The sequence below is a fragment of the Ostrea edulis genome, chromosome 9, assembly GCF_947568905.1.
Source record: "Ostrea edulis chromosome 9, xbOstEdul1.1, whole genome shotgun sequence".
Taxonomy (NCBI): Eukaryota; Metazoa; Mollusca; class Bivalvia; order Ostreida; family Ostreidae; genus Ostrea; species Ostrea edulis.
This window is the reverse complement of record NC_079172.1, coordinates 4,327,976-4,348,251: the sequence shown is the minus strand read 5'-3', so window position 1 is coordinate 4,348,251 and position 20,276 is coordinate 4,327,976. Positions and strand designations below refer to the sequence as shown.

Sequence of the window (20,276 nt, the reverse complement as noted above, 5' to 3'; positions counted from 1 at the left end):
ATCAAGATATAAGGATTACAGCGGGTGTGACCGGTCAACAGGGACTGCTTACTCCTCTTATGCGCATGATCCCGCCTCTGGTATATCCAGGGGTCCGTGTTTACCCAACCCTCTATTTTTCGTAGGAGTTATGAGATTGATCAAGTTTTCTTATTTTCACCTTTTCATGAAACAAATGATTTCTTGGTTTATATTTGGTACAATGAATATAAAACGAACTCGTAATACAATGCACATTAAGCTATTATATATAAATACTGGGTATTCTGTTACTTTCTATAGTCACATGTAGATATAGAATTCATTTCACAAGAGACACAAGACTTTTGATATTTCAACTCGTTCAGACGTCATACACTGTAGTTTAATTAATTTTTAGTAAATAAACACAATTCTCATAGCTATTCCAGACCACTGGATATCAATCATTCAGTGACAATTTTGGAAAAGGCAAGACACAGTTGCTTAATGTCATCAATGAAATCATCATTTTAAAGCTCAGTCTTAAATTATACAATTACTGAATTAAATTTAAAAATAAATTGAAGTATTGTTTTGAAATTTTTATTCAAAGGTCGAGCATTTGGTAATTCTGCTCTTTGGTGATATATAGCACCATTGTTTAATCACAAGAATCTAAAGAATGAATACAGAGAGCACACAAGGACAGAAAATAAAATGCATGTACGATGTAATTGTGATGATGTCTCACACTTTGTTGTTGATACAGTCATTAACTGCAGTCAACTATAAACTACAAATTACAAGCCCAACCATAATTAGACTTGTACATGTGATTTATATATTCTCTTTAGAGAAGTGGATAGGCATAGCTTACATAGGCTATGTCTGTCCACTGTTCTAAAGAGAATATATAATTCATAGCATAAATATCTGACTGTAGTTGAATTTAATTAATCTACAATTTCAATCACTGGAAAATAAAAAAAAATCACAGATACATTCAGTTCAGGCATTAAGATAGAATTTGGTATAATACCATATTCAGATCAAGTATATATACCAGTTAAATACACAATATGTATATCACACAATCTTTTAAGTCTGTGTATATAATATTTCAGAATCCATGAAAAACTTCCCCTCTTCATGAATGTACAGATATGTAAATCACAAATGATGCGAAGTGATTACTGAAAATAAATTTCCTAACAGAATGAACTGTTTGTCTCATGATATACACCATTATTACTATATTTGTTAAAATATATTTCAAAGACTTACTTTTTAAATTAATGTGCATGCAATATGATATACATTATATATACAAAGAGGATAATAAATCATGTTAAATGATACCCATTGTCAATATATCACAAGAAAAACTGTCCACAAATAGTATAGGTCAAGGCTTGTTTAGAGATTTATAATCAGGAGAATCTCTGATGAGACCTGGCCTGCTCTACAGCTTGTCGTGCCCTTTGAATTGCCCCTGAACATTTCTCTCTTTTCATGAGTTTGTTTCCCTCAAAATACCCCTCATTCCTTGGTAAACCATGACTGCCATCAGCAAATGTAACCAAACCTGTAAATTGAAGTTTCTTTAACCATAAAATCAAATGTTAATAAATTGTATCTTAGAATAAGACTTAGTCAATCATGTCAATATTTAAACACATGCAGATCGATCTACATGTATTCCAACAGATCTGTCAGCCAGCAGTGATGATAGACAGACATGGTGAAACCAGTCTAACCCCTACAACTTTATGGTGGGACTAATACTGTTATTGTTACCTTCAAATATCATACAATTCTGTTAATTAATGCTTCACACACTAGTTGATATCTGATCGATACTAATGCATAATATCAAAATTGGCATAATATTGCATTAAGAGCAATTTTTAGAGACTCAATTTAAGCACACTTTAGTTCACATGTTCATAAAACACTGTGTGAAATGTCAGTACAGTCCCAGATTATACACTGTAGGAGCAATGATTGACACTCACAAAAATTGTGGACCATTAATATAAAAAGCTACAGTAATTTTACAATCAAAGTCCCATAACTCCAGGATAATTTAACACTTGATAAGTGAAATCTGCACATCTTCACATGATGGTAATTTAAGCAGAGTATGGTGTAACATTTAACTGCTGTCCCTACTAGTATGCATGCTACGAAATGTACTCACACAAAAGAGACGTGTCATTTGAATAACTACTAAAGGCTCCTGCATCTGATGTGGGGCCCTTATATTTTATAAATAACAAGTTTCATGAAAGTTATACATTTATATAATATGTGTGATGATCACTGTATGTTTTGTCTTTGTGTAATATTACTCACCATATCCACAAATCTGTTATACATTTATATAATATGTGTGATGATCACTGCATCTTTTGTCTTTGTGTAATATTACTCACCATATCCACAAATCTGGCCACCTTTAAACTGCCCTTCATACTTCATTCCATCAGATCGAGTGAAGATACCATATCCATTGAACTTGCCATTTTGGAATTCACCCTCAAACCTAACAAAGAGAACAGAGAGAAGATATTAGTTTTAAGTACAATCAGCTTATATTGGATTCCCTGATTTGACAAATAATTTAGTATACAACATTTTAATTGTGAGTGTCAAATGGAAATAGGGTTTGAGTTGCATATCAGAATTCTCCCTCTGTCAGATTAATGATATTATTAATTAGCATACTTGATTCTAACGATTCTTAGTGACGCACCCAGATAAATTGGTGATGACCGACTACACACTTGATTATGAGCCGGAATAGCGCACGCATACTGCTGGGTAAGTCAATTGAGCCGAAAAATTTTGATAGGCAAAGGCGGCTTCAAGCTGGCGTCCTTGGAGACAGTAGTATCGAGAGTCGCGTTTATTCTATTAAGACAAAATGCTTTTCATTTTTACACTGGTGAAATAAACATGATTTGTAAATATGTTGGTCATTTCTATGCCGAATAATGTATATACCATAGAAGGTCAGCATTTTCATTACTGTACTGTAGCTGGGTCACTTGATTCTTAGCGTGTCGCCGGGTATACCCGACTTAGTTCGATTCAACCAGATTTTATCAGAATCAAGTATGCGATATGAAAGGTGTAGATAATGAACAGTGATCAATCGAGACTCATAACTCCTATAAGCAATACAAAATAGAAAGTTGGATGAACACAGACCCCTGGAAACACCAGAGGTGGGATCATGTGCTTTAGGAGGAGTAAGCATCCGCTGTTGACGATCACAACCACAGTGAGCCCTATATCTTGATCATGAAATTTGTACATTTTTGCCTCAGTGGTGCAGTGCTGATATTATTTTGTGATCAATCATCATCAAATATACCAAGAATGGTTTCACTGAGTCTTCCACCAACAAAAAACGTGTGTTTGAGGGAGAATATCACTTGTGATACGGTGCGAGTGTGATGATGTTATACATATCTAATAAAGTAAATGAGTAGGAGCTGAGATAAGCACTGCGAGTTTTAAAACATAAACAAGCAAAAGGACATATATCATGTAACAACAGCTATTTAAGTTTAGGGAACTCTTCTCTCCAAATTATATTTACTGGCCAAATCACCTCTCCAGGTTGTAGCTGCAGAGTAAATTATGGTTTTCTGTAAGAAAACTTTACACATGACAGAGGCATATCGAAATTACCTGCAGCAACTTCCTTGCTGTTCATGCATCACCAAGTTTTTACAATAGAAATTTAAATTACAGGTCTGCATGCATGCAGGAATTCTCAAAGTTTATCAATGTCTAGTAAGAGATTAACAGGGTAATTCTATAGATTATTTTAGCTTCTAACACATCGCGATTTAATTTTTTGGTGACAGAAATCTCTATCATATATAAATTACGACTATATACATACTGAGACTTGTCCGAAAATGACATGGCCCCATTTCCTTGACACAGTCCATTATCAAAAATCCCACAGTACTTGGAACCATCTGGAAACTTCATCACTCCGTAACCATGGCGTTGCCCCTCCTGCCAGTCCCCTGAGTACTCGCTGCCATCTGGGTAGCGGTATGTTCTTTTCATATTTTCTAAAAAAATTCTAAAAAAGAAAAGAAATTAATGGATACATATTTAGTGTCGCTATGTATTATATGAATTAAAGTTTTAACATACATGCAATACACATTATTATGTCCATGTATAATTCAAATGATGTCAGTTTATTTTTTTCTTAAAAATTGTTGATAAGAAATGTTGCTATGTAATTATTTTTAAGAAAATGTGATCAAAAAGGTTGTTTATTTGCAACATATATAGTTGTAAAAATTCAGTGCAAGTTATGATTATATGATTTCCATTTTAATTACTTGAGCTCTCTCTCATTTATACGCCTTTTCCAGCTTCTTTAACTTAAAGTCAGCATTTCACAAATTCTATGGTCTCTCTTTATAATTGATCTAATTTCATTACAATTAATTAATACAACCTGTCTTTAGGTCAAATGCTGTCTGACTTGTTTCAATAATCATTACCATTTGTTAGATTAATTAATATTTTCTCACAAATTTTGATTACGGATTACTCCATTTACCTAATCAAGAAATAGGACTCACATGGTGGGTGTGACTTAGTCAACAGGGGATTCTTACTCCTTAAGACACCAATTCCATCAATCTCTACCCAGAGTTATCGTTCCTTACATTCACATATACCTCTGTCAACATCTCAAAATAAGCAATGTTATTCCACATGTAAATCCGCTCTTTTATGTCTAATAAAATTAAGAAGTTCTATTTTATAAAATATCAGGAAAAAGTAGGACAAGCAACTATTTGTAATTTTTTCCCCATTACTATGCATTCTTCATGAACCTATATATAGGCCTGGTGCAATAGAACAACCCAATATCTCGTGTTTCAACCCAAATCAATGCTTCTTGTGTCACAAAAAGACTTGACATCTGCTCAGTATTGATTTATTTACAAATATTTTTGTAACTGAAGTTGAAACCGTACTTTATTTGATCATACTTGCCAATATCTACAACAATAATCTTGTAAAACCCTCGAGACGTTGACAGAGGTGTAAGTGAGAGCATTGGAAGAATAACTCTGGGTAGAGATTGTTGGTATGTCCAAGGATACATGTTTGCCTTATACTCAATGGATGTTTGATCAAAACTATATTCATTAATTAAATTACTTTTGAAATCCACACTTCTGAGTTGTATGTTGAGATGATTAAATTTAATTGAGATTGGTTCATACATATGTATACATTCATGATTGTCGGGTACCCATGGATGATCTCATCATCTCATTGTCACAATGAGTAGAGGACAAGATCAGCTGTGCATGGGTACCGACGTCGACGACCCATTGCCAATTGTGTATGTATACATCTAACTTTGACCAATTTTTACTTTTCGTGAAAGGTTTGAATTAGAATGGGAGTTTGTGTATATTCATTAATTGGTGTAGTAGCTAGGCTAAATTCCTTACTTTTTAAGTTCATAGCTATTATCACCAGCAATTTTAAGTTTTGATTTACCAATAAATTGTATCCAAATATGACACCAGACTGAAGGTATTTATAATCGTTTTCTGATCTGGTCTTGAAGTTTTGTTTCAACAAATTACTATTTCTGTTTTTTTCTCTCTGTTTACTTTCTGCTTCCGATCAAAACAATATTTTGAATATGGAGGCTATGCATTGTGGTAGGCCAGTATACTGTCTGCTATATACGAGCATGATATTTATATTGCAATTAGGCTAGTATGTATATTAACTAAACACTGATTTTTTAAGTATTATTATTTTCCATCGATATTTTCCTGTTAATATACCACACCCATACGGATTGTACCATTAATCTATATTTAGCGCAGTGAATCTAGGAAGTTTGTGGTGATTGAGTGGGAAAGTGAAAGTACATGTACAAATATTTCCTATCAAACAAGGCTATTCCTGAAAACATGTCTGCCGTGCTTATTTCAATATCAGAAATGTCGTACAATGAGTTAAATTGTACATGAAACAATTCACTACCTCACCTGAGGGTACCTGTCTTGTTTTCACCTGTGTACCAACTACGTCACAGATTCGCTTCCCCATTGCGTTCTACGTCACAGTATATACAATGAAACATGGTTGACTGTGGGAACTCGAGATGCAGTCAAGAACGCCGAGCTTTTAGAAAAGAACTGCTGTCGTGGAGCAAGAAAATACCCCTAGCAGTTGGTGAGTTCTTTAGTGATTATGAAATATTGAAAAAAGGGTGAGACGAATCCTGTTACCTATGATTTACAGTAAAAATATCATGGCTTCATTGTCAAAATTCAGACTCTTTGGCTGTTCCGTGCTGTGAGCACACCCCTTGTAAATAAAGAATTTCATGTATCCCTTTATTTTTCTCCCATTCTTATCATTCGCGTACAAATCTGACGAATGACTACATATGATGAATTTTTGATTAAGATGTCATGAAAGTAATTAAAATTTAGTGTTTATTATAGACAGGTAAGATCAACAATCGATCGTCACCCAAAATTCGGGCTGATGATGGTGACGTTGACAATGCATGTACGGGAAGCAACACTTCTTTGTTAGTAAAATTTACAAAACATATTCTTGGGGACATTAATTACATGATTTTGTTTTATCTTACATTGTTACATCAACAGGTGATAATTTTTAGTCATATTGTATGACATCTTGATGTGACATTTTCAATTTCGGCTATGGGGAATATTGATTTTTTTTTTCGTTGCTGTGGCGACTCTTGGCATATAGTCTTATCCTCGTGTTCATATGTTAATACGTTCTCAACAGGTTTGGATTCTAGTATTGATTAGGCAGTGGTGACACTCAAAATATCTGCCCTCTGAATAATGACTTTGTTTTTTAATTTAGATTTCCCCCCTTGAAAACAACTTTATAATTGTGAATAAAAATAGCAAAATTTGGCAAACTTCCTCATTTTTTATTTTTAATCTATGTTCAGTGTCTCCCTTATTGAGTCTAGTTTAAAAATAACATTTTTTATGCATGACAATGACATATTGATGTTAGCTTGATATATATATAGATATAAGGAATTCCTTAATATATGTCATAGTACATACACGAATGCATATATATATATATATATATATATATATATATATATATATATACACACAACTTTACAGTAAAATAATTACTTTACAGTAAATATATGATATATATATAATATGTATATATATATATATATAAAGCACTAAATAATCACAACTAGGTACTGAAAATTTTCACCCCAGCCCAGGGTCGAACCTGAGCGACCTACGGCACCCACCGCCTAGCAGGACTGTCAAACCAGTGCGTAAGTCCACTCGACCACGACTTCCCCTAAAAAGGAAGTTATTTAGTGCTTTATATATTAATTTATTGATTATCACATGTATCGTTTAGATCCTAGGAGTTAATGTAAGGTTGGGTGTTATAATTGTTTGTTTGTGCTCTCTCTCTCTCTCTCTCTCTCTCTCTCTCTCTCTCTCTCTCTCTCTATATATATATATATATATATATATATATGATACACACAACCCAAATTACAGAAATTTAATGTTTTCAGAAGCAATATATAACTACCAGGAATGCTATTTGTAGTAACAGAGTACCATTATACTATTATTTAAGGTAAAAATGTACAATTAAAGCCATTGTTTACCATTATTTTTTTTTTATGAAGCTTATTACTTTGGAGTGTAAGGTTTCACCTGCAGGAAACATTCTAACTCAGTTGAAAGGTCTGAATATTTTAGGAATTAGCTGGAAATGAAGAAAGAAAATGGTAATTAATATTGGGGATTTAGCAACAGTTCTTGTACAGGAGCACACTATTTTTCAAGGCTCATGCCCTTGATAGCATTTATAGACCCACATTAATTATGCAGTAGCTTTGTTCATGGGTTGTCTGTTTTCACAGGGCTAGAAAGAATTGCTGAGGAGTTTGGAGGAAAAGAAAACATCAAAGAGCTGTTGTTGCCATTTAATTGTAAGATTCAATATTTTGAAATCAAATCAACAAATGAAATAATAAAGTACATGTATTGAGTAACTAAAGGTTTTTGCTGAAATGTAAAAGCATTTTGTTTTAAAACTTGATTTACAAATATTATCATGATTATAGCAAAATAAACATATATTCTGTACTACATTTGGGATAAATAAATTTATTATTTTTAATTAGATTAATTGCATATTATTCAAGATCGTAAATGTCTCCTCCATCTTAGTTTTAATTTTGACTTCGTACTTCCAAAGTCTCATGAGGCTTAGATATGAATAGAATTTGGGCAACTCTAATAATAAAATTTCAAAATCCTGTATATTGGTGGGTTTTAACTATGGGGTACTATTACCAGTCATGATTGAATGTAGCAGGAAGAGAAGAGATATATACAAACACCCTGACAGGAAATTTCAATGGAAGTTTTTCCATTTGCAAGGAAATATTGTAGAAAGCAGACCTAAGAGCAGAATGACAAATAGTGGCGTGCACATTTTAAATTTGGTTCAAATAAGTATGATATTTGAAAGTATATTTTGAATTCATATCTTACAATATGTGTTTAAATTCCATTGTACATACTGTAGTTGTGCACATTTTCTGAGGAACCATAGTTTTAGGCTTCTTTTTAGGAAAGTTCCAGTAATGTGATAGTTATGATCTTACATATTGGAAAAAGGTTGAAGTCTTTTAAAATGTCTTTATAAGAGAATGGGAACCTTCATTTAAATTCCCATATTCATTTTGTTAGTGACACTGAAAAAAATTGTAAAATGGTTTCAATTCTATAGGTCTGGAGGATGGAACGTCACAAGACTGGCAACAGGAACAAAACTGTTTCTTCTGTGAATCTCGTCTTCAGAATCTCTTTGTATGTACAGATTGTTTATTTTATTCATACATATATGTATTTACATATCACGCTGTGAACAGTGCTGCACACATAATATAGTATACTGCTATATTGTATATTTAATCTGTCAATGGCTGTATGAAAAAAAAATTAGTGGTAAAATGGTTTTGTAGAGTGTTTCATGGATATAGCAATACAGATCAACAATATTTGTTGAATGAATTTTTGAATGGTGCCATGCAGTGGTATAAGATAAACAGATTCTACATAGAATTTTCATGTTAAACTTACATAATTTATAATGTGACATATTATTTAAGCAAATGGAACAAAAATATATTTTGAACATGCATTTACTATTACAAATTACATGGTCATTTGTAGAATTGATTAGACAATCTCTGTAACAAATCAATATTTCACTTTTAAAATTTGATGGTGTAAAATTTTAGCTTAATTAAGATTTAAACAGCATTGAGATTTACACCATTAAAAACACCAGGGTGGAGATTACTTAGACAGCAATGACTAATGAAAAAATATTATGCACATTTTATATAAAAGTTTTAAGGATGTATAGATATTATCAGAGCTTGCATTCAATGTGCTTATTATTTCATAAAGAGAAAAGAAATAAACAAATATTGTAAGGGGGATAAATCTTTATGATTTTGTCTCTGCACATGGTCATGGAAGAGCTTTATTATGATTTTTATAATACACTGCACATGGAAGAGATTCAACTTTTGTTTTCTTTATTTTAGTTATAACTCTGCCTGTCTGTCTACTTGCAATAACTCAAGTTTCCTCAGGAAGATTTTCATAAATTTTGTAACAGAGGAATACTAAGAATTCATTAATTAATATTAATTATTGAGATAATAGCTTTTACATGATTATTTTAGAATATTTTCATAGAATTTAACGGTGATGTTCAGATTCCTATAATAATCACCCTGTCTGTTCTTCCATCAGCACTTTCTATGGCATGTGATAGCTTAAATATTGTCATAAACTCTATATATGATACTTGGATTAGGCAGAGAAAGATCCTCTTTGATTTTCATGTTTATTGTGGGAGCCTTTCTGACTTGTCAGGTTTCTAGTGTGAATCCAAATATTGTGTAATTCAACTTTCATAAGAGTTTGCCTTGTGGTGTCCTAGTGGGTTTTCCATGTTGAAAAAGGTAAAAACTTAATCTCTGCCATATAATCATACCACCAAGGGGCTTCAGAAGGTAATTTACATAAGAAGGATCGGGATTATCATGAGGGGAAGGGGGGTAACCTATTTAGATTTTCATCATCTTTACAATTTTTTTTTATCATTAACTTGAATAACAAAGGTTACACTTTTTTCAAAAGGGAGATAATTTAGAAATAGTGAAAATATGTTGGCATCTTTTAAAAATCTTGTCAAGAACCATTTGGCCAGAAAAGTTGAAATTTACATGAAAGCTTCCTGACTTTGTGTAGATTCAAGTTTACAAGTACAAATCATGGGCCCTGGGAGTAGGAAATGGGGTGACAATACAAGATCAAAAGTTTTATATAGGAATATGTAGGGAAAATCTTCTTGAAAACATCTGGTGTATGATTAGTCATAGTGATATGCAAACATCCTCAGGTAGATCAGATTTAGTTTGTTCAAACTATGGTGCCCGGGAATGGGGTGAGACCACAATATGAGATGAAAGTGTAATTTTAGAATATACAGGAAATTAATTAAAACGAATTCTTACGAGAGTAACAGGGTCACACTAAATCAAATTGTAATGTGAACATTCCCAAGTTTTGTCGATTCCAGATTTTTTCTTCAAATTATTAGCCGTGGGTTTAGGGTTAGTGAATCAAATTTCACATAATGCAAGCATACAGGAAAGAAATATGTTCGTTATCTAATGAGTCCCCTTTCCCAATAATAACAAGGTTTCATTAGTGTTGATACTGAGACACCTCCATGTTGTATAGGGCTGAAACGATTCACTGAAATATCGATACAGTTCAATATAAACGCTCGATTCAATGTTAGATTCATTGCCGCGATTTTCGATTCGATACGTTTATTACAAACGGGTTCAGTAAAATACATCAGGCTCGGCCTGTACTTATTATTTTTACCTGCATGAGGGACAAATTAGCATTGAATAACGTTCATACTGTTGTTTGCCTTGAAGTTGACGAAAATAATAATAAACTAGTTATCAGTTGTAAACTACAGCGAACAGGCATCTCACCGTTTGGCAGTTTGGAAAAATTTTGCTTTTAAAGTTGTGATTTTGAATCTTGGTAATTAATTTTTTCTTCAATGTTATTGTTGTTTTTTTCTGTAAATTGTTTCGTATTGAATCGTGGCATAAATATTGCAATATGTATCGTATCGTGAATGGGGCGTATCATGTATGTATCGTATCGTGAATGGGCGTATTGTTTCAGCCTTTATGTTGTGTGAATTCAAATTTGGTTATGTTGTGACCCTTTGGGGCTAGGTTGGGGCAGAATATGGGGTCAAAATTGTTCACAGGAAGACAAATGTTTAAAATAATCTTATTAAAATCACAAAAACTAAACAACATTAAGGCTGAGGTGACTCAAGTGAGCAATGTGAACCATGGACCTATTGTGCTTGTTGGAAACATCAAGTACAGGCTTGGAGAAATTATAGATCCATAATTTCAGTACATGTACCATGTGGCATCGGTGGCCGAGTGGTTAGGCCGTCAGACTCTCGACCGAAAGGTTGTGGGTTCGAGTCCTGGCCGCGGCAGGGTTGACGTTGTGTCCTTGGGAAAGGCACTTTACATGAATTTCCTCACTCCACCCAAGTGTAAAAGGGCTACCTAGCTATAGACAGTGAAAGATATTGTTAGAATGTTAGTGCTCTAGCGCTTGTAATGGCAGCTTTGCACTGTATGCTTCCTAGGAGGTTGAGGAAGTTCTAGATTGATATAAGGTCTGTTGGGGTAATAATGTACATTGATTATTGTAAAGCGCTTTGAGCAGCATACGCTGGAAAAGGCGCTATATAAAACCAATCATTATTATTATGTGATAGAAAACTTGTTCTGTGTGTTTCCTGAAACTTAGCATTTTAACTAAATTTTGCTAGAATTAAAAAGTTGTTCAGAATGATGCACATGGTCTTTCTGAATGTAGGAAATAAAGGAAGATGTAGTATTCTTTGAAGGTTTTGAGTTTTATGGGGACCCACTCCGACCCAGGAAGGCTGTTATCATGTATAGTCCTTTCTTAATTTTGCTGAATTATGTCTCCCCTCTTTCAGGGGGAGACATATTGTTTTTGTACTTTCTGTCCCTCCATCTGTCTCCTATATGGCTTGTCGGATAGACTTGAAACTTTGTACAATATGCTTCATTGCCATTTGTAGATGTGCATATTGTCGGGACAGGAAGATCCAATCATTTTTCTAAAAGTGATAGTGGATCTAAGAGAGGTAGAGAATGTAAAATACCTGGTGAACACTTCTCCTATATGGCTTATCTAATAGATTTGAAACTTTGTACAATGCTTCATTGTCATTTGTAGATGTGCATATTGGTGGGATGGGAGGATCTAATTATTTTCCTAAAAGTTATAGTGGATCTAAGAGGGGTGGACGATGTAAAATAGCTTGTGTGAACACTTCTTCTATATGGCTTATCAGATAGATTTGAAACTTTGTACAATGCTTCATTGCCATTATTAGACGTGCATATTGTTGGGACAGGAGGATCCAATTATTTTCCTAAAAGTTATAGTGGATCCAAGAGGGGTGGAGGATGTTAAAATAGCTTGTGAACGCTTCTCCTTGTATATGGCTTATCCCATAGACTTGACATTTTGGACAATACTCCAATGCTATTTGCAGATGTGCATATGGTACGGACAACATGGAGGATCCAATTGTTATCCTTAAATTTATATTAGATCTGAGGGGTGGAGAGTGTAAAATGGTTTGTGAACACTTCACCTATGTGGCTTATTGGAGTTCATAATGGCTATGTTCTTGCTCATGCTTTCTCCTCCATATCATGCAGGACATTAAGGGCAGGAGGTTTCATTTGGAGCACTTCCAATTTGGGGAGCTGGGAAGACATTTGTTTTTCATAAAAACAATCTCTAGTTATGTTGTATTTATATACTGCGGTTTTAGTTTTTGTCTTTGTGAATAAAAGCTTGAAACTTGAAACATTTTTCAGGAAGCCGTGTCCCAGCTTATGAAAGAAGCAAAAGATGGCAAAAGTTTGCAAGATAATCCCAGTAAGTTCTTCTCCACACAAGGTTTGATTTAAAATGTTATTTGTTTGCCTTACCCAACTGAAATAAATCTCCCTGACTCAAAATTTCCCCCCCATAATTTGATTGCAATGTATTTTGTAAATTGAAGCCAGAATTAAAAGGTATATGAACTTGTGTTTATCTGTGGCATACTTCCCTTTGATTTTGCTTATTTAAAACTATCAAAGAGTTGGAGAGAGCAAACAAAGATCATTTTAAAGTTGGCCTAGAATTCAATCTAAAAGATTATAATCAAATGCTAACGCGCATCATGGAATATACCAGCAGAGCAATTGCTATTCATAATGCCATGTTCACTGAATAATGTTGTTTATTTCTTTAAAAATGAAGGAGGTATTCTACATTGCTGACCTCCTTTTAAAACATGAATGAAAATGTAAATATCAGCAATATTTGTATATTCCTTTTAGATTCATATAAATAGCTGAGTATAACTCAGTGGGTTAGCACGTAGACTGCTGAACTGTAGATTGCAGGTTCGAGTCCAGCAGGGTTTTATTTTTTTTTCAGATTGCTTTCTACTAAAAGTGCATTTTTTGACTAAATAAAGTAAATTTGAAAGTTTTCAGTTACAAAATATTGTTGTACATATCCTCCACTTTTTATCCATGTCAAATTTCTCTGGTGTAGCATATTCCTCCTTAATTGATTTAAATTTGCTACTGAAAGATGGTCTTTTGCTACTTATAGGAATAATGAATTTAGAACCATCCAGTTCAATTTTGGCAATTTATGTTAAGATGAAAATAAAATGGAGCGAATTTAGTGCTTATGATTTAGGAAGTAAGTACCAGAAGAAAACAATTCCACATGTAAGATATGTGTTTTCTGAACATTATTTACGAAATTAGATGATTTATTCCAGCCATGTTCTGATCAAATTGAATTGTTTTGGCACTATGAATTAAATTGTACATATGTATAACCCTTCTTAGTTTTGCACTTGTTTTTATAAATTGATGATGGCAGGTGGATATTAACTATTCCTTGATTTATTAGATATGCATATGTTCTTAAAAAAATATCTCCTTATGTGTTGGTAGGTTTTCCATGTTTCTATTTTTGTTTGTTTTTTATACAAAAATGAGATTATCTAAATGAATATATTGAACATATTTATTTCCAATCAATGGCCCTCAAGGGGCAGCGTGAAAATACATACAAATGTTTACATATATCAGCAAAGAAAACGAAATGATTACAGGACACATAGTCTAAACACGATGTCACTGTTGTTAATTGCATATATTTTTGAAAATAAATTTCCCAATTAGATTTAAAATAGACGTGAAAAAATGATAATGATAAATAATTGAAAAAAAATAATTGTGAAGATAATTACATAACAACTTTGAATTGAAAATTGTAATTATTTTACTTAACAGTATGTACATAATGAGACACAGTTAAAGAATTTATATTCTTATTTAATATTCCTTGAAAAATAAAGTTAAAATGGGTTTTAGTCGAATTGCCTGGTCATTCTATGGAAAGACACCCTTGGCTATATGAAACCATTTCTTTTTTATATCCTACGCTGCGGGAATCTACCAGGAAATCACCCCAGGCTATATGAACCCCGTTTTTCATATCCATTTCTTTTTTACACTGCAGCTGCAGAAAGGATATCTGAATGGTGTATATTTATTTTCAAATTCACCACGTGTTTCCTAATTTTTATTAAGGTTTTAGATATCTCCAGGAGTTACTACCTTACTGTCCCCAGTTCTACACAGACAGTGTGGGAAGAGAACTACTGGCAGAACTCCGAGCCACAACAACACAGTCCCTGGAAACCATGGAGACTGAGACAACCACAGGCAGCAGCCCACAGGACTCTATAGAACTCAAGATACCTCACATCGTGACCCAGCCATGGTGAGAAATCAGAGAGCATGATACCTTGCTTAATACATTGAGTATAATGATAAGGAAACGGAGAAAATGAGATGGTGTCTGACACACCAGATTGAAGTAGACTTCAAATTTATGTTTGTTGCATTCAGAATTCAGAAGATAAACTATTTGATTAAATTTTCAGCTCTAATGCCCCCAAGAAGAAGGAATCAAATAGTCTCAACTGTAAAAAATCTTACACGGATGAGGAACTTCTGGCAGCTGTGTCAGAGATTCAGAGTGGAAAACTAGGAACCCGCCGAGCATCTGTTTTGTATGGAATTCCAAGGTCAACGCTTCGCAACAAAATTTTTAAGATGGGCATTGATAAACAAGAATCTGTAGCCCAGGTAAATAAACTATTAAATTTGATCACCAGCATTTGGTGTAAAGAGAACTGTAATACCTGATGTGGTTTTCAGTATATTGTGACTTCATTTAGGTGAAAGTTTCTTGTAGAATTTATACAATTTAATTCCCCATAGATACCCTAGGAAAGCTTAGGTTTATTCATAATGCTCTGAAATCATTTGAACTGTAATTATTTGTATTTGATCCTTTTATAGTCAGCAGAAGTGGATGACCCAACAGAAATGGCAGTAAAATGGACCGACCTTATTCCGGGAGCCAGCATAGCATTGTTGCCTTTCCCTCTACCTTATGCCATGGACTGGGGTGCCAACTTAGAACATCACTATGAATCTCAAGAGAAAAAGCTGGAATATCTCCGTAAAAAACATAATTTGAGTCGTAAAAAAGAGAAATATTTTGTTGAGTACTCTCATGAGCTGAGACTTCCAATCCTGCAGACTATCATTAGGAAGTTGGCAGAGGACAGAATAGAAATGGAGCGTAATGCTTTGAGGGTTCGTCAGCAAGAAGATTTTCATGAAAGGAAACTCCTGACCCCAAAAATATCACAAAAGAAAGTTAATGTGGATGTCTTTACCTCAGAAAGTTCACCAGATATCATTATACCGTCCTTTCGACCAATGCATAATAAACTGGAGAGCAAGGTTGAAAATCATTTCCAAAGTTCACTTGACAAGATTGAAAATGCCGCTGTTGGAGAGACATTAAAAGATATAATTGTGAAGACAATTTCAGAGAAAGTTAAGTTCAAGTCTCAAGCCCTGTCAGAATTATGCCAAGGTTTTGCCAGAAGCATTGAATCTGATGATATATCTCAGTCCAGTTCACCTTCACCTGCGAAGAAAATGCGCCATGAAGATGGTGACAAAAAGAAATCCCTTGACAATCCTACCAAGAAAACACGTCCAAAACGTGGTCAATACAGAAAGTACAACAGCCAATTGTTGATGGAAGCTGTAAAAGCAGTTCAGAGAGGCGAGATGAGTGTCCATCGCGCAGGGAGTTATTATGGAGTTCCCCACTCCACCCTCGAGTACAAAGTCAAAGAGAGGCATCTTCTAAGACAGAAGAAAATCAAAGAGCAGAGAGAACAACGGGAGGCTGAACAAGGATCAACCTCCACAACCACGAAGAAGTTAGCAGAACATGGGAAAACAAGCTCAGAGAAGAAAGAAACCAGTTCTAAAAAGCAGGAATCCAAGGAAGAAAAGGTGGTAAATAAAAAAACAAGTCTGGGGGGATCAGGATGGATTGCCCCATTTCTTCCAGGAGGATCTGGACTGGCTAATCTAGGAGGTCTGTACAACACGTCTGGATTCGCACTAAACACTCCAGCATCAGAATTGTTGCGAAAACTTCAACATAAAGTGCAAAGTAAAGGAGGGAGTGATCAGGAGAATTTTGAGCAGCTTGTAAAACCACCAGCTATCTCCGATAGATTTCTTTATCTTCATTGACAGTAAAATACATCGATATTGAAAAAAGATTCTGTTTTCATAGAGGATGGAGAAAATTAATTTGAACGGGAAAAAATGAAGAATACTTTAAAAAAAAAAAAAAAGAATGTATTGTTAGACCCCAGAAATTGTCATTTGGAAGCTACTTCTAGTTGTGATGCTTTTTGCACCAATTTAGATTTAGATAAATACATGCATCAGTACATGTACAATGTTTATCGTGCAAACAGAATTTTGAGCCAATTTTGACATATAATGTAAAGATATAGAGCAATATAAATTTCCTTTATAAATTCGAAACCAGTTATTGCACACTTAACAATTCTCATTTCCAAATATTTTTCATGTGCACTGAACAGAACAATGTTTATAGCATGAAAGAACATTACTAAGAAAGATACTTATTTCCTATAGCACATGAAAAATATAATTATCATGTGACCATTTAGGCTTTCCTATTTCTAGTGATGCTGTACCAGATTGCTCAGGACACACATTATTATTAGTTGCTGAAAATGAAAGTAGAATTTATGTTAGAAGTGCGGAATACCATGTGGCTATATTTTTATGGGGTTATCACCTTGTGCAGTGTAAACTGCAGATTAAGTTATACAGATTGTATATTGTGATGGTGCTTTTTTGCTGCAGATGATTATATATTGCAGTTTCTAGTCTGATGTTTTTGTATGTTGTCAATTTTAATGGAGTATCGCGTAATATCTATTGGATATGTGTTCCTGATATCGTTTACTTTCATAAGTGACAGACCTTTCATATTTTGTGCAGTTATTGCTCAATGTTGATTCACTTAAAATGTGGCTTTAATTTCTGTCTGTAGTGGCAATGAGACTGATTGGTATGATATCAGTCCCAGTAAGCTGCCCTTCTACCTCAGGAGCTTCATCGGGTTAACCTTTTGGATTTCTTTGTCTTCTTCTGTACAATATTGCTGAAGATTTAATGGGATGTAGGGTATGATGATCATAGCCATGCAGAGCTTTTAATATTGACAAAGTGCATTGTTACACCTGCTTCCGTGTTCCTGATAATAACAAAAAAAATTTCATGACTGGTTTGATAATGGCATTTCTGTAGGTAAATATTCTTCTGGGAAAGAAAAAAGAAAATTAGGAGGATTCAAATTGAGTGCCTTTGAATTTTGATAACGCATAAATTCGTATGAAAAATCCACCCCTGGTACATGGATGTTAGATTTGTCATTTTCAGTCACTAATGAAAGGAATATCATAAAAGAATTTTTGATAGGTTTTGTTTTTCTTGCAAGGCTCATAGTAATTGCATATGTAAAAACGAAATTTAATGAAAATTGTTTGAAATTGTGAACTGTTCATATTTTCACAAGTGTATGTTTTCTGTGAGGGAAGTTTTACTAGTTGTGTGTTTTAATTATTTGATTAGTTGTACTAAGAGAGGAAAATCCTCTTTAAGACTCATTTTAGTAGCATGTATAACAAATAGTGCTAAATTCTTAACATATTGATTTATTTCAAATCGTGATGGTACGTTATTTATATGGATTTTTTTGAGGACTGAGATTGATACTGAGAATCCCTTTAATGACAAAGATTGATACACCAAAGTGGTTATCCGGGAATGAATGATCCAGTGTGCAAACACTTCATTGTGGAAAATTCTGCCATCTGCAAATGAAATGGATGAGATAAAAATGACAACGCTAGGTAGAGATTGAATTGACACCCCCCCCCCCCCCCCCCCCCCCTACAACTGTTTTACAAATAAGAAAGATGTAAAGGGGGATAAGAAACATCAAATTTTATTTTTTCCAAAGAATGTAACTAGTCAGATTTTATGATTATTTATATTTACAATAGTGCAATATTTTTTTTTTTGTTACTGTCATATGTTTGACTGATTTCTATTTAATTTGTTTTTATTTTTTTACCTAATTTTTCCTCCTAATGTTATTTTATTATTATTTATTATGTATTGAATCATTTGTCTGTTCGGATATGCTTCATGTGGTATACATAAGGTGGAAGGATAAAAATGTACCTGCTTAATATTTCAGTACAAAATGTGTTCAAATCGACAGTCTTGCTACAGATATATCAGATTTATATGTGAATCCAATAGTTTGCTCAGTCAGATTGTTCGTGTTCATCCAAAATAACTACTTTTCGTATGATTATTGAGTTATAACTACTTTTCATGTGATTATTGAGTTATAACTACTTTTCATGTGATTATTGAGTTATTGCATTATTGTGCAATGGTTCAGTGTGATTACATAAAATTGAATGTTTTGTAAAGAGTTTAAGTGTCTGTAATTATATTTCCGAATTTTATCAAATCATTAAGGCTGTGATGCTGATTGATTAGACCCTCTCTGATTCATGTAAGATGTTTGATCTGAGTGACACGTTGGATTCAGGAGCAGATACAAGCTCTAATTTGATGAAGGAGAATAAGGACTGATACCTTGGTCAAATATCCATTTCCCCATATTGGGGGAATTACCGTTCTGTTTCTTCAGCTAAAAACTATATGAACAAGAATGACTGTTTATTCTTAATGCAAGGCTATTTTACGCCTATGTATACTTTTTGATATTTTTGTGAGTGGTGTAGATTTATTGAACAGGCACGTAGCAATTTCAGACAATTGTGAAGTAAACATCTCTGACCCCCTCCCACCCCTTTAGCTTTGAAAATATTATGCTACATGCCTGTTGAACATTTGTGAATATGAGGGGGGAAATTTACTATGATTTGCCTTTAATGTAAACTTGCTTTCTGATACTTTTTAAGTGTTGATAAAGAATTTCTACTGTATTTTAGCTTAATTGAGTATATATTTAACCCTTATTCAATGCTAAACTTTTTTAGATAGAAAACAATCGTGTCATGTTCAATCCCCCTGTGGAACTCCCTCTGTATTTTTGATGGACTTTGCTAAGTTTTCTTTACATGTGCCTTTATTGTTTTCATATACATGTCTCGTACATTCCGTATTTTTGTTTGTCAAAATATTTAATGAAAGTTTATGTCTTCAATAAAATTAAGAATTGTTAATAAGTTTCTCTTCTGTTTAAAGATGATTAAAATCCTATGGCAATATGAAATAATTAGAGTATTACAAGTGGTGAATGTAAAACTTATACGGTACCAATTTTGATGCACCAGATGTGCATTTCGACAAATAATGTCTCTACAGTGATGCTCAACCAAAATGTTTGAAATCTGAAATAACTATGAAGTTTTAGAGCTAAATATAGCCAAAAACAGCGTGCCAAAAAAGTGGAGCCAAATTCGTCCAAGGATAAGAGCTATGCATGAGGGAGATAATCCTTAATTTTGAAATGAATTTCTAAATTTTATAACAGCAATTAAATATACATCCG

The 20,276-nt window shown here is 33.6% G+C and overlaps 2 protein-coding genes across 5 annotated transcripts; one reads left to right on the top strand and one right to left on the bottom strand.

Annotated features, from left to right (window-relative positions):
• Nucleotides 1-548: 548 nt before the first annotated feature.
• Nucleotides 549-6,170, bottom strand: LOC125659481 (MORN repeat-containing protein 4-like). Of its 4 annotated transcripts, none has more exons than XM_056148305.1 (4): nucleotides 6,021-6,170; nucleotides 3,878-4,066; nucleotides 2,397-2,506; nucleotides 549-1,546 (listed from the first exon to the last, which is right to left on the bottom strand). In XM_056148305.1, exons 2-4 carry the CDS (start codon nucleotides 4,048-4,050, stop codon nucleotides 1,392-1,394), a joined length of 438 nt encoding a protein of 145 aa, XP_056004280.1. In that variant the 5' UTR covers nucleotides 4,051-4,066; nucleotides 6,021-6,170; the 3' UTR covers nucleotides 549-1,391. The 4 variants fall into 4 exon arrangements, with proteins under 4 accessions (XP_056004280.1, XP_056004281.1, XP_056004282.1 ...); XM_056148306.1 differs by having other exon boundaries at nucleotides 6,016-6,076; XM_056148307.1 differs by lacking the exon at nucleotides 6,021-6,170 and adding an exon at nucleotides 5,518-5,567.
• On the top strand, nucleotides 6,072-19,947 carry LOC125657869 (mushroom body large-type Kenyon cell-specific protein 1-like). The gene is made up of 7 exons (XM_048888732.2): nucleotides 6,072-6,207; nucleotides 7,934-8,002; nucleotides 8,809-8,888; nucleotides 13,070-13,130; nucleotides 14,855-15,047; nucleotides 15,211-15,415; nucleotides 15,632-19,947. Exons 1-7 carry the CDS (start codon nucleotides 6,114-6,116, stop codon nucleotides 16,892-16,894), a joined length of 1,965 nt encoding a protein of 654 aa, XP_048744689.1. The 5' UTR covers nucleotides 6,072-6,113; the 3' UTR covers nucleotides 16,895-19,947.
• Nucleotides 19,948-20,276: the final 329 nt, after the last annotated feature.